The sequence below is a fragment of the Carettochelys insculpta genome, chromosome 4, assembly GCF_033958435.1.
Source record: "Carettochelys insculpta isolate YL-2023 chromosome 4, ASM3395843v1, whole genome shotgun sequence".
NCBI lineage: Eukaryota > Metazoa > Chordata > Testudines > Carettochelyidae > Carettochelys > Carettochelys insculpta.
The window spans coordinates 49,463,547-49,476,364 of record NC_134140.1 but is presented as its reverse complement, the minus strand read 5'-3'; the positions used below and the strand labels follow the sequence as shown (position 1 = coordinate 49,476,364).

The following is a 12,818-nucleotide window of genomic DNA, read 5'->3' as shown; positions in this document are numbered from 1 at the left end:
ACTGAGATTTGGGATATTTGGTATTTGATATCTCTGTTCTAATCAGCTGCAATGTCTGAATATACAAATAACATATTTATATGTGTTGTTTTTTTACAGTAGATGACAAGTATGCACAGTTTGATGAACTACTAATAGAAAATAAGTGCAGTCACATTCATTGTTGTTGGGATTTAAATTACAGCTCCCGTAATGCATGCTTTCTGTATTTTGTATTTTTCTAAACTAGATACATTTAATCTTACATTGAGAAAGCGAGTTCATTTTTAAGTGAGTCTAGTAGACCCCTCCTCTCCAGTTCTTCCTGTTTGTAATCTTTGGGCCTGATCTCACAAACACTGGTGAGCAGGCGGCCTACTATACTCAGTTGTCCCATTGGCTCTAATGGAAGTAAACCCTACAGGCCATTAGATCTTCAGGATAGGGAACTTAGCTGCCAATAAAATCTAGTTAGAGACATGCATACCCACTGTCCTTTGGGGAAGAAAAAAAAATATAAATTTATATTGTGTACAAATATCTGTTCGTGATGTTCTGCTGCTTAAAGGATGAAAAGAGTAGGGCTGGCCAGAAAACAAAAAATAGTGTGTTGTGGAAAATGTTAGTTTTCAAAGTTTGGTTTTGTTCCAGTGTTGGATGTTGGTAGTGTTCTGTGTAAAGAATTGAATACTCATTGGGCCAAGAGGAATGGGAGTGGAAGGTTGACTCTAAAACTTGGTGCTTTGGGTGTTTGTCAGGAATTTGAGAAGCCTCAGGTTGAAATCCCTGCTCTGAATCAGGCAGAATATAGCTTCATCCACGGACTCCCACACCTCTGACTAGAAATTCACACTGGGGAGGGGAGGGGGGCAACAGCCTGGCTGGGCCCCTGGGCAAGGTGGGGAGGACAACTCCACACTCCTGGAAGGGGTGGGGCGGAAGGGGCAAGGCTGGGGCCGCCAATCCTCAGTGCTGCCTAGAACGCATCGCACTGCCCCCCCACCCCCAGCTGCAAGAGGCCCTCAGAGCTGCCCAGAGCACATCATGTGGCGTTCCAGTGACAATTTAAAGGGCCTGGGGCTCCAGCCACTGCCACTCCTTTGGCAGTGGTGTCAGCAGCCAGGAGCTCTGGGCCCTTTTCAATCACTGGGCCCCAGGGTTACTGCTCCCTTTGCCCCTCCATCCACAGGCCTGATTCCACCCTTGACCTGAGAAACATTCCCAGTGAGGATGGTGTCCAGTGGCGCCCACATCTGTCGCAGACCCCGGGGCAAGGTGGAAACAGAGGGAGCCAAGAGCAGGAGTGGGGCCAAGGGCAGCCAGTCCTCAGAGCTGCTCGGACCTCAGCGTTGAAAGGCACGGCCTGGTGGTAGTTGCTGAACACCCTCTACCCACTTCTAGCGGGCCTGAATATGTCAGAACCAGGGCGTTTCTGGAAAACACTTTTGGGTTTGGCAGAGCAGTGGCAAAAGATTTTTTAATCAAAACTGTTTTGACCAGCTCGAGTTAACAGGATGCTGCTGCCTTTCCTTAGGGGCGTGTTTTCTCCTTATGAAAAGAGTGACAAAAATCATCCAAACTGTGGCTCTGCTTGAGCTGCAGTCCTGCTGCCTGGAACACAATGTGCCTTGTCTCAAGAGGCAACTTTCTGGCAGTTGACTATGTCATTGGCTAGCCACAGCAGGCAGGCAGAGCATTCTGCAATTTTCACCTTGGCATACGCAAAGAGAAGACAGCTGCAGTTTGGCTCACTTGTTGACAATATTCAGTGCTGTAGCAGGGGAAACTGCTGGTCGATTCACTCATATGTGACAAGGAAACATAATGGGAGTCATAACAAATCACTGTGTGGGGTGAATGAGTCAAACTACAAATGCATTAGGAGTAGGATAGTAATCGCTGTTTTGTTCCCATTAAGATGGGTTGCATTGTAATTGTTTGCTGAGCAGGTGGTAGCATCGGATGATCCATATTGCCACCTCACAGCTAGCAAAGGACACCAGTAATTTTTTTTCTTGTTGTGATCGCAGACAAGATTAGTCTCCTGAATTGTTTTTTTTTTTTTTTTTGACTTCTTCTGTCCTCAGGTAATTGTGCTCTCCTCAACTCTCCTGACACCACTTAACATTCCTGAGTTGTTGTTTGCAACGGACCATCTACAACCAGACACAGGCATCTGAAGAGTGCAGATCTGCAGAGAAGATAAGTGATTTGCTTTGGCTGGAAATACCACCCTCTTGCCTGTCAGCCTTCCTGATGCTCTTCCAAAAAACGAATTAATCTGCAAACTAATTGTGTCTGTAATTGAAAACTGAGTGGAGTGATTTGATAGCTGCCTGCCAGGGGACTTGACTGGATTGTTGGCTTGTTCACTGACATCAGGCTGACACTCAGCTCCTCCCAGCTGAATGATACTGCTAACGCCTGCTGACGGGCCCTCCCCACCTCATTGCCCAGAGAACGATGGATGCCTGTTGCAAGTCTCCCCAGAAAAGGGGGTAATTCTGTAATAGCTGCAACGGGCCAGACTCCACCACCTTAGCTTAACTGAACAGTGCTTTCCACTGTTCGGAATCCCTTTGATTTTGCTGGGGTTCCTTGTAATGTAAAATGGAGGTACAGGTAGCAGAACCTAGGCCTGGCCTGTTTGTTTCCCTGTAAAATGTATGTGCCTTAGTTAGTGGTTATCTCCTTCTGCGGAGTCTGTGTCCCTCGCTCCAGAGAGAGGCCATGAAGCACAGCAGTGCACTGAATTGGCAGTAATAGAATAGCTACAAGTCCAGTAATGGCTTTAGTGTGCCGACAGGGTAGAGGCAGAGGAGAGCCTACCACTCTCAGGCTGGTGAGTCATGTACTAGCTTTCTCACGGGTCCCTGGTTGCCTCTCCTCTTTGTCCCCGTCATAGTCCCATAAGAAAATTCACTTTCTTTGATGACATTCTCCTCTGCATGATTTTGCACAGGCAAACATGTGGGCTGAGATGATTAGATGTTTCACTTTGTTAATCCTAGAGGATTGCTTCTCATTTGCAAAAATATTAGCATTCCAAAAACAGAATACTCTTTAAAGTGGTATTTCTGAATAATCCGGGTAGGAAGAGCTTTTGATTTTAATTTATGATTAGGCAACAGCCTTTAAGAAGGCAAGCTGTCTGAGTTATGTAACTTTGCTTTTTTAAATGGTGCTTTAATCTTTGGAGTTAAAAACATAAGTGCTTGAGGATTTCAACTGCATTCAGCATGGAGGTTAATAAAAATGCAGCATAAAACAGTGACACCACAAAGATGCAATGTATTGTCCCAGTTTGTTCATCCCAGGGGTGTTGAAACTCCATTCTACACCAGGAGATTATTTGCAGCTATATTTTAGGGGCATGTTTTGAGGCCCTCTTTCTATATGCAGAGATGCTCCCCTACTTTGGCATTCTTTGTGTGCCCAAAGACTAGGTTCAATAGAAACATCCAATTACCAATCAGGGACCAGAGGCTACAGCTACACTACAATGATCTTTGGAAAGGAGTTCTTCCAGAAGATTTCTTTCGAAAAAGCTTCTTTTGAAAGAGCGTGTCCACACACAGAACAGTGGATCGAGAAATCCATCTGTGCTTTCAATAGAGAGTGTCTGCACAGCCCCTGCTCTTTCGAACGACTGGGCTGGGGATCGAAAAATCCAGCACCAGGAGGTCTGCCCTTTTGATAAAAGGGCTCCCACAGCATTTACACATGTTTTTTGCCCAAAGAGTCTTTTGGAAAAAGGCACTCTTCCTCATCTGAGAGAGAAAGAGGGCTGTCAGAAAAAGTGCTGCGTTCTTTCAATTTCAGATTGAAAGAGCACGTTTTATGTGTAGGTGCTCTGAAGGTTCTTTTGGAAAAGGCTCATGTTTTTCGAAAGAACTTGCTAGTGTAGATGCAGCCTCAGAATGTTCTGCTACTAGAGGTATATGGGGAGAAAAAGGAGAAAGAAATTGTCATGGCTGTAACAGCTTCTTAGGATGGGTGATTGCTTTCCTGAGGGATAGAGCATTCTGTGTGCCAGGAACCCCTGCCTGGAATCCACTGGGGTAGCTGAAAGATGGGCAAAGGGCCATGCAGTATGGGGAATTAACAACCAGCCAGCAGAGGGGACACGCGACGCTGAGTACCCCTTTCTGGGTATGCTGCTCGTGTATATGTGTTGAGTGGGATCGCGGAAGAGCAACAGATATAGGTAATAAAGACTAGGGCTTGGCGTATATGAAAAAGCCAGGAAGATGAGCAGATTCAGATTCTTTTCTTTACTGCTGTGTCATTTCCAAAACCTCTGTATTCTGATGAGATAAACAGAAGAAAAAGAAATGTAACCAGAGACAGGTTGTTTGCTGTCATTTCTCTAACTTGCCCAGTCAAAGAGACTTCATGAACGTTTAGCAATACATACACGTTTTGATCGCTACGTTACTTTCCTTTCAATAACATATGATGTAATATTCATTGTCTAAATCTGTTTCCATAAAGGCCACTTTGTCCATGCTTCAGTCTAAACTTTATAGTCAGGCTTTTGTTCCCTTCTGGCCACTGCCATGCAACCTTAAAACAAAATTAAGGTTTTCCAAAAAAGGTTATATTTAGCAGAACAAACTAGTGAGCAAAGGATAAATAACTAGACGTGCTATGTGGGTTCTTGGGCAGGGCAAACCAGTGGGGGGGTTGATGCTTAAATAGGCTTTGGTGTTGGAGGTTTCCACAGCTCCCTGTATAGGCATGGGTAATCTTTCTACATCCACCTCTTAGGAGCCCTTCATAGCCAATGTGCCATGGCGAAATGGAACAACAGACTGGGCCACTGTACTTCAGCAGCAGGGAGAATGGGCTAGCAGCCAGGGTCTCAAAGGGCATAGATGACTGGCTGCTGTTTAAGGACAACGAGGCAGACCTTGGGCTTGGGGGGATGATTTTTGGAAAGGAGGCTGGTGGCTGTGTCCCCTAGTCTGGGAGAGGAGGGCAGGGAAGAGTGAGCATCAGCCTTAGCTCACTGTACATCACCTTCCCTCAAAATCCCCAAAGCGAACAACCACCAAAATGATGCTCACTCTTCCCTGCCCTCCTCTCCCAGACTAGGGGACACAGCCTAAGTGGGGTCAGGGTGAGCACTGCATGCTGGGAACTGGCAGGAGGATGCATGCTGTTCCAAAGTTTGGTCCATAGCTACCACCCAAATGTGCTGCAGAGGCAAGCAGCTAGACAGGTTGCTCATCCTTCTGGGAACTTTCTCTTATTCCTCCAGAGAGAAAGAGAGAGGGGGACGGGGACACACACACACACACACACACACACACACACACACACACACACACACACACACACACACACACACACACACACACACACACACACACACACACACACACACACACACACACACACACACACACACACACACACAAAATTTAAGAGCCTTCCAGTCAGCCACAATCAGGGGTCCTGCTCAGCAAGGGTGTTTTGCTTCAGCAGGCAAACCTCTTCTCCACGGTACAGGACATGGCCGTTCATCACTGCAACAGAGGTTTGAATTTTACATGTGGAAGTGTAGGATGTTGCCAAAGAAGTGGGGAAGTCAAAGGATATTATAAGAGACCTGCTACGTTTGGAAGGCTTCCCTATCTTAGCTGTTGTAATGAAATGGGTGGCAGGAAGCAGGCCTTTGAGAATAAGAAAGCGAGGCTCTGGTTGTTCATGCATAACATTGCCCAGTGGCTCTCAGCCTTTTCCATCCCACCCACCCTTTTTATGGCATACCTGTGCTATGCCAGGAACCTGCTCTCATTTAGCATCACGGAAACGGTGGGATGCTTGTAACTGCTGGTCCTTTGCCTCATTTTGGCTTGTTTGTGGTACTTTGGCCAGTCTGTCTGGGCCTTAGTCACATAGTGACACAACTAGTGAAGCTGAAATGAGACTAGCTTAAGTTACAGCACTTGAACCTTCTGTCCAGGCTGGTATAATTGCACATTACTGCAGCAAGTGTGCTGGGGAAGCAAGGCCCCTACTGCAGTTGAAAGGCAGAAGATGTATAGCTTGGTATTAGGTGGGGGCACCCTAAGTCAGGCCAGGGGCATGGGAAAACCTAGTGTGTGCCTTAGTTAGCCTTTCACATGTTGATGATGAACACATTGCTTCTCGTAGGCACTCAGTCCAGCTGACAGCCAAGAAATGACTAGGCACCTCCTGGGGCAGGATGGTGTTGGTGACATTTTGTAAGCATTTGGAAATTAATTTAGGGTGAATAGTCACTCTCCCGCTTGAGTGGTAGGGAAAAAGAGAGTGATGATATCTCAATAAAACGGAATCCAGCAAAAGAGGCTTCTAGGAGCTGACCTTGGGCGACTGTAGCCCTTTTCAAGATGACAGAATGTTTGCGAACAAGCTGGCTGGGTCTGCAGAGTGGACTGTGTGGTTAAGAGACCAGCTGTTCAGACACCTCTTTTAGGCTGTGTTTTATAACCATTATGATTGTGTGATAAAATTAGGCCTATGTCCCATTTGTTCTAATCTGCCTGTGGCAGCAGCCTAGCACCTCTGTGACTAGAATGGAGTCACAGGTTTGTACCAATTTACTCTACCCGATGCACTGATCATGTTCATTTTAATTCTTCAAGGCATTGTATTTATCACTTAGGAAAACTATAGTGCAGTTTGTGCTACTCCTTCCAATTTCTAACGGGGTTGAAAGAGGTGTAGGGGTGGGTGTTTAGCTCATGAGTAAATTCGTAGTTAAGTAACATTTGCTGCTCTACTCTGCGCTGGTTAGGCCTCAGCTGGAGTATTGTGTCCAGTTCTAGGCACCGCAGTTCAAGAAAGATGTGGAGAAATTAGAGAGGGTCCAGAAAAGAGCGACAAGAATGATTAAAGGTCTAGAGAATGTGACCTATAAAGAAAGGCTGAAAGAATTGGGCTTGTTCAGTTTGGAAAAGAGAAGGTTGAGGGGAAACATGATAGGGGTTTTCAGGTATCTAAAAGGGTGTCATAAGGAGGAGGGAGAAAACTTGTTCTTCTTGGCCTCTGAGGATAGAACAAGAGACAATGGGCTTAAACTGCAGCAAGGGAGGTTTAGGTTGGACATTCCTGTCAGGGCTGTCAAACAGTGGAATAAATTCCCAAGGGAGGTTGTGGAATCTCCATCGCCGGAGATATTTAAGAACAGGTTAGATAGATGTCTATCAGGGATGGTTTAGACAGTACTTGGTCCTGCCATTGGGGCAGGGGGCTGGACTCGATGGCCTCTCGAGGTCCCTTCCAGTCCTAGTATTCTATGATTTCTCTTCCCACCCCACCCCCTGCCATTATTAGGATTTTATGCCAGATGGATGGATCCCGACACCTAGATTTGCCTTGATTTTCTTTTGCATGATGGACAACATATGGTGCACTTAAAGATTCTGAATCCTTCCCACCTTTGGCTCCAACTCTATAGGTGTACTGGAGCACCTGGGGCCAGGGGAGGAGGAAATAATGGGTACTTAGCACCTAACAGCAGCCTCCATCCCTGCCCTGGCCCCCCTAGCTCCTTCCTCTCTCTCCCAGTGCCTCCAACCCCTCATAAATCAACTGTTTATAGGAAGCACTGTGGAGGAGTGAGAATGGGGTCAAGAACTCCCCTTCCCCAGCGCTTTGGGAAGATGGAATCTTTGCTTCCCCCACTACTAAATGTGCTTACACCTCTAAGACTGTAACACACTCAAAAAACCCAGGGATTTAATCCATATTTCTGTGTGTTTTTAAATGGGGTTAGTATATAGGAAATTGGGAAGGAAAAATAGATGCTTATAAACAATGCTTTGTCCCAAGAGTTCACACGTTGCTTCCAACTCTGTTTATAACAAAAACACTACATGAGAAAATACGCAGTTCCAAAAAACTTTAATGCTCAAACAGACTCAGGCATGAAAAGTCCACTCCACAGAAGGAGTTACTGTACACAAAATAAATAAGTTACAGTTTAAGCAAAAGCACAAGTGGCTTTTTAAAGTGCATTTGTATTAGGCCTTTCGCCTATATTCTCAGGCTCCATTGGCTGAATGTAAAAATGCACACATCTGCTATGTGTGGTTAAAGATGAATATCCCACTGAACTCAGAGAAATGACTCAGCTAAGAATGATCCAACCATGTATATCATAAAACACTAAAAATTGACAAAGTGAGCTCCTTCCATGCCTACTACACACAAGGGTGGCAGGGAAGGGAAAGGGTTTTGCACTGAGCATATACCAAGGACCAGCATTCCAGCTCAGGACTTGCATCTGAAAAGCAGCAGTAGTGTAACAGATGAACAACTTTAAGATTAAATCTACACATTTTTCAGACAGTATAAAAAAGTTATTTGTAATAATAAAATACACCTAGAACCTGGGCACAATGTCTCTGTGTACAAAATTTCTGGTCCACCCCTCAGTAATAACGTAAGTAAAAATAGTGTAGTGTAGTTGTTTTTACAGTCATGAAACTCAGTCACAGGCACTCGTTTTACATTGACTATTCAAAACAAGCTCATTTGTGCTTCAGTATACACGGATAAAAACAAGCTCTACCGAGCAGTAAAAAAACACACATGCTGTCCTTCATTCAGTACTGAAAACAAGCATACAACTGTAAGACTCAAATGGTTATTTCCAATAAGCTGCAGTCAGCGGTTGTTTTTTTTTTTTTTGTTTTGAGTCAAACTTAGTTAAGTGATGTGATTATACATCAAGCCATCCTAGGAAAACAAGATGAAAGTTTTGTGGGTTGTTTTCTTTTCATTTACTAAAAGTTTGGTTTTAAATGAAGATTGATGTTCTACCAGTCAGTTGCTAGAACCACTTCAGGAGCTTACTCAAGCGGATCTGTTGCTTCTCGTCTAAGCAACTGTTTATTTCTACAGCAGTTCAAAACAACTTCTGACCCGTCCTTCTTTCACACCGCCTTGGACTCCACAGTGCCAATGTTTAACATTCCAAGCTTGGAACTTTATGACAACAAGTTGAGAAGACAAACCCCACTTAGCTTTGCTTTCAGACAGAAGTGACAGTCCTCACTTTAGCTGACAAAGCTTGCTTAAACCTTCTCTTCAGATCCTGCATGTTTGGCGACTTTGGCCTTGGGATGAGAGAGGTTCTTCTTTTCTCTGGGGTGCTGGTTATCTGTTGTTTACTAACTTCCTTACACAGCAGCTGGAAGGCATTGAAGACATCATTGTAGTTCTCACTAACAGATACTTCATAAAAAGTACAACCCAGCATGTTCGCCAGTTGAAGTCCATGCTGGGGCTCAACCTCTTTAATATGTAAGAGATCAGCTTTGTTTGCTACAACAACAATAGGGACTCTGTTTCCTGGGTGTAACTGTCGAACTTGCTGGTGAAGGCAACTAAGTACTTCATAGCTCTTATAATCGGTGATGGAGAAAACAATCACAACAGCATCTGCCCATCGAATACATCTGTTCAGCTGTTCATTACAGTCCAGACTGTGTTCATGGATCTGAGAAAAAGGAATTGTTTTAAGTTATATGGTTATGTCACAAAAAAATTAAAGTAACCTGACTTTAAATTGAAGCCTCTGATGCTAAATGCATTTCATATTATGATATATTTGTACTTTGTATTGGAAATAAAACTCTGTTGTTTTTTTTTTGCACCGTCACAAAATGTTGATCCAGCTGCAGCAATCTGGACTAAATAAAACTGAGTTTGCCACACTCCAGTGGAAAATTGACCTGAGTAGTTCTACATGCAGAGAAAAGCTTTGTAGTTCCACAGAATGGGAAATTAACTGGCTAGACAGTAAGTCTGGGGAAGCAAAAATATGAGCTGGAAGCATTTAAACCTGGAAAGTTGCCCAGTTCAAAACAGCAAAAATCCAGCATTGCTCTTGTCTAACTTTCCATAAAGTTTAAGTCATAACAAAGCTTAATGAATGCAGCCACAATACTGTGGGTTTTTAGTTTCATTTGTGCATGTTTGTGAAACTAATAAACTTATTTCTTCCAAGTTTTTTCCAACAAATTTCTTGCTGGCACAAAAATAGAATGTTCCTTCTTCACAGTCAGTGCTCCTAACCCATTAGAATGTAAATCCGTATTGGATAAATCAGTCTTCACAGACAAGACTGCTTTTGTCTCCAAGAATACAAAGATTAATTGAAATAGCGGGTGGTTTCTTTTTACTGTCAACACACTACATACATAAAGTACATCAAGCTTTCGCTCTTTTTAAATGAGGTTACCAGTTCTGCCATTCAAAATACTTGATATGAAAATGGATAGTAAGCCATTTTCTAGGAAGATAAGAGGTTTAAGATCTCATCTGGCAAAAGATTTAAAGATTAAAGCTTATTTTACTACTACTACTTTAAGAGATGCACAGATGTATAACTCACCTGAACGCCTGGTGTATCTTGCACTTGAATAGCAAGCATCTCTCCATCTATTTGGATCTGTCTGCTATAAAGATTAGCTAAAAACAACAAAAACATTGTTACAAATATGCTCGCAATCATATGAGCAGACACGAAATTGCCTGGAGGATAGCAGGCACTTAAGAGCACAGGATGACACGTGTTTTATCACTAACCACACAATTTACAGAGGATAAGCAACTGCAGTCAGAGAGTGACAACTTTAACATAATGACAGAGGGATGGCTTTAGCGGTTTGTGATGGTTATCAGAACCCATCAGAATAACATGCTTGCAAGTTTTCAGTATTTTAAATTTTATAAAAGATTCAGAGTTGATTACACCATGCAAAAGAATGGGACAAATTTTGATTAGCAGTAAAGACAAACCAGTTTTCATTACAGGAAATTAGTTCCTTTGACAATTAGCGGTTCCTTACTTGAGTTAGTATTTTTCTCTTTTAAATGTTTCTAGTGTGAATGCATTTTGAGCCTGTGTGGTCTTGAGATATTTAAAGTCATATGTCCCTATAAGAGCAACATCTAGATTGGTTTGTGAGATCACTAGAAACACCCAATTCTTGGAATATATTTGTTGCTGTATTTATGTAATATATCCTATTTCAAAGATTATTACCTGACTCTACATTAATTTTACTGTGGCTATCACTCATACTTCCTGTCTAATTTGGCTAAGGTTGTTTTCCGGTCTGCCTTCACTGGATGACTGACTACTTTTAAATGTGAAAGAAGAGAACAGGTCCAGAGGCATTGAAACAGTTTTTAGAGTAGTGATGCCAATAGCCCTTAAACAGAATTGTAAACTCCCTGTACATGACACAAACCGCTTCAAGCCAGGGATGTGGCAATAGCTTGGGTTCCAGCCCCCTTGAAAGGGGAAGGAGTAAGGCTTGGCCACTCCATTTGGGGTCACAGATCTAATAAAGCAAGGAGAGCAGAGGTTTAACAAGTCAAAGTGCAGCTCAGACTTTCTGAGAAGATCGCTCTCCCATCACAGGAGCAGGAGGATGCTTCTCGTCTGCTTTAGCCAGAGATCAGCATACTCCAGTGCAAGGATGCTTCTGGCTTTGCTGATAAAAGACGTTAGGGTTAGTGGGGGCAGCCAGGGCATTAGATGGTCACCGATGCCTTTTCTAAGTGGCATCTACCGTCCGCCCGGGTGAGCCAGAGTGCAAACGAGGATGTACCCTCCAGTTCCCCCGCCATGCTGCAAGGGGCTGCGCCCCAAAGCCTGCAGCCGCCCAGCCCCTGGCCTACCTGCGTTTCTCTCGTAGTCCCCGATGAAGCGTTTCGTGAGGAATCTCACCACCAGGGCTGCAAGGGATGCAAAGAAAAGCCCGTCACACGCGGCTCCCGGGACCCGAGCGCACAACGCCCCTCCCGCAGCCTGGGCGCTGCCCGGAGTCAGGCAGCGGCACCCCAGTCCGGGAAGGTGGGTGGGGGTGGAAGAAAGGGACTGGGGCGGACGAGGCACCCGCCTCTGATGGCTTGCGCCGAGCAGGAGGGAGCACCCCGTCCCCGCGGCTTCTCGCCCCCAGCCCAGCCACCGCGCCCCGGCGGGCGGCACTCACCGGTTTTGCCCACGCCGCTGGCCCCCACCACCGCGATCTTGATGAGGCGGGGGCGGACGGAGGAGCCCCCGCTGCAGCCGTCTCCGTTCGCGCTGCCAGCCTGGGGGTACTCGGCGATGGTGCACATGTTCTGGACAAGGCGCATCGCAGCTGCACGCAGGGAGGGAGCCGTCGGGGAGCGGGCGCGGCAGCTGCACGCAGGGTGGGCGGCAAGGAGACTGGGCCGGCACAGGACCCCCTGTCCCCACGCTGGCAGCTCCCCGCCGCGTCCCTCACTGCCCCAGCCGCCAGCCGCCCGGCGCTTTTCTGCCCTGCCCTAGAAACCCCGCCCACCCCCTCCGGCGGCCAATCACCGCTCCTTGAGCCGCCCGGCCCCGCCCAGCCGCGGCGCCGCCGGCTGGGTCCAACGGGGGAGCGGATCCGGTGCAGCGTGCCAGTGTGTGCCCAGCCCTGCGTTGGGCTGGCAGGGGACGCTGCTGAGGGCGGCTCCGCGGGGTCTGGGGATGGGAGCGACCAGGCAGGGCTAGCCCCAGGAGGGGCCCGTAGGGGCGCAACAAGTCACGGCAGAGCCGTGCACAAGGGAACAGCTCCCCAGCCCCAGCCCCCCTCAAATCCTAGGCCCAGGTTAGGCGGCTGAACGGGGCCAAGCGTGGCGCCCAAGCTAGCTTCGAGCACCTGCTGTAACAGCCCTAGGCTGGTGTCCTGTGGCCAGCCCCTTCACTGAGGGCAGCAGTGGTTAGGCAGGCTCAACCCCGGCTACATAGGACCCCCACCAACAGGGCTCAGCCCCATGAGTGCCACGCCTCAAAGCTAACCCTCCTGCTTGAGCCAAGCAGC

The 12,818-nt window shown here is 46.2% G+C and overlaps 2 protein-coding genes across 2 annotated transcripts in view; one reads left to right on the top strand and one right to left on the bottom strand.

Moving 5' to 3' along the window:
* The window catches only part of SCFD2 (sec1 family domain containing 2), a 287,532-nt gene extending 282,656 nt beyond the window's left edge, over nt 1–4,876 (top strand). Inside the window, exon 9 of the mRNA XM_074992763.1 lies at nt 2,067–4,876. Within this exon, the coding sequence (XP_074848864.1) occupies nt 2,067–2,159 (93 nt within the window). The 3' untranslated portion in view covers nt 2,160–4,876. The remainder of the gene's footprint in view (nt 1–2,066) is intronic.
* Nucleotides 4,877–7,858: 2,982 nt separating this feature from the next.
* RASL11B (RAS like family 11 member B) lies at nt 7,859–12,264 on the bottom strand. The gene is made up of 4 exons (XM_074992762.1): nt 11,982–12,264; nt 11,668–11,724; nt 10,373–10,449; nt 7,859–9,475 (listed from the first exon to the last, which is right to left on the bottom strand). Exons 1-4 carry the CDS (start codon nt 12,124–12,126, stop codon nt 9,008–9,010), a joined length of 747 nt encoding a protein of 248 aa, XP_074848863.1. The 5' UTR covers nt 12,127–12,264; the 3' UTR covers nt 7,859–9,007.
* Between the last annotated feature and the right edge of the window lie 554 nt (nt 12,265–12,818).

Coding starts and splice junctions, on each gene's coding strand:
- RASL11B (XM_074992762.1), bottom strand. CDS start 12,126: ATGCGCCTTGTCCAGAACATGTGCACCATCGCCGAGTACCCCCAGGCT. Junction 11,725..11,981: donor CAGCGGCGTGGGCAAAACCG/GTGAGTGCCGCC, acceptor CATCCCTTGCAG/CCCTGGTGGTGAGATTCCTC. Junction 9,476..10,372: donor AAGATACACCAGGCGTTCAG/GTGAGTTATACA, acceptor CCTTTTTCTCAG/ATCCATGAACACAGTCTGGA.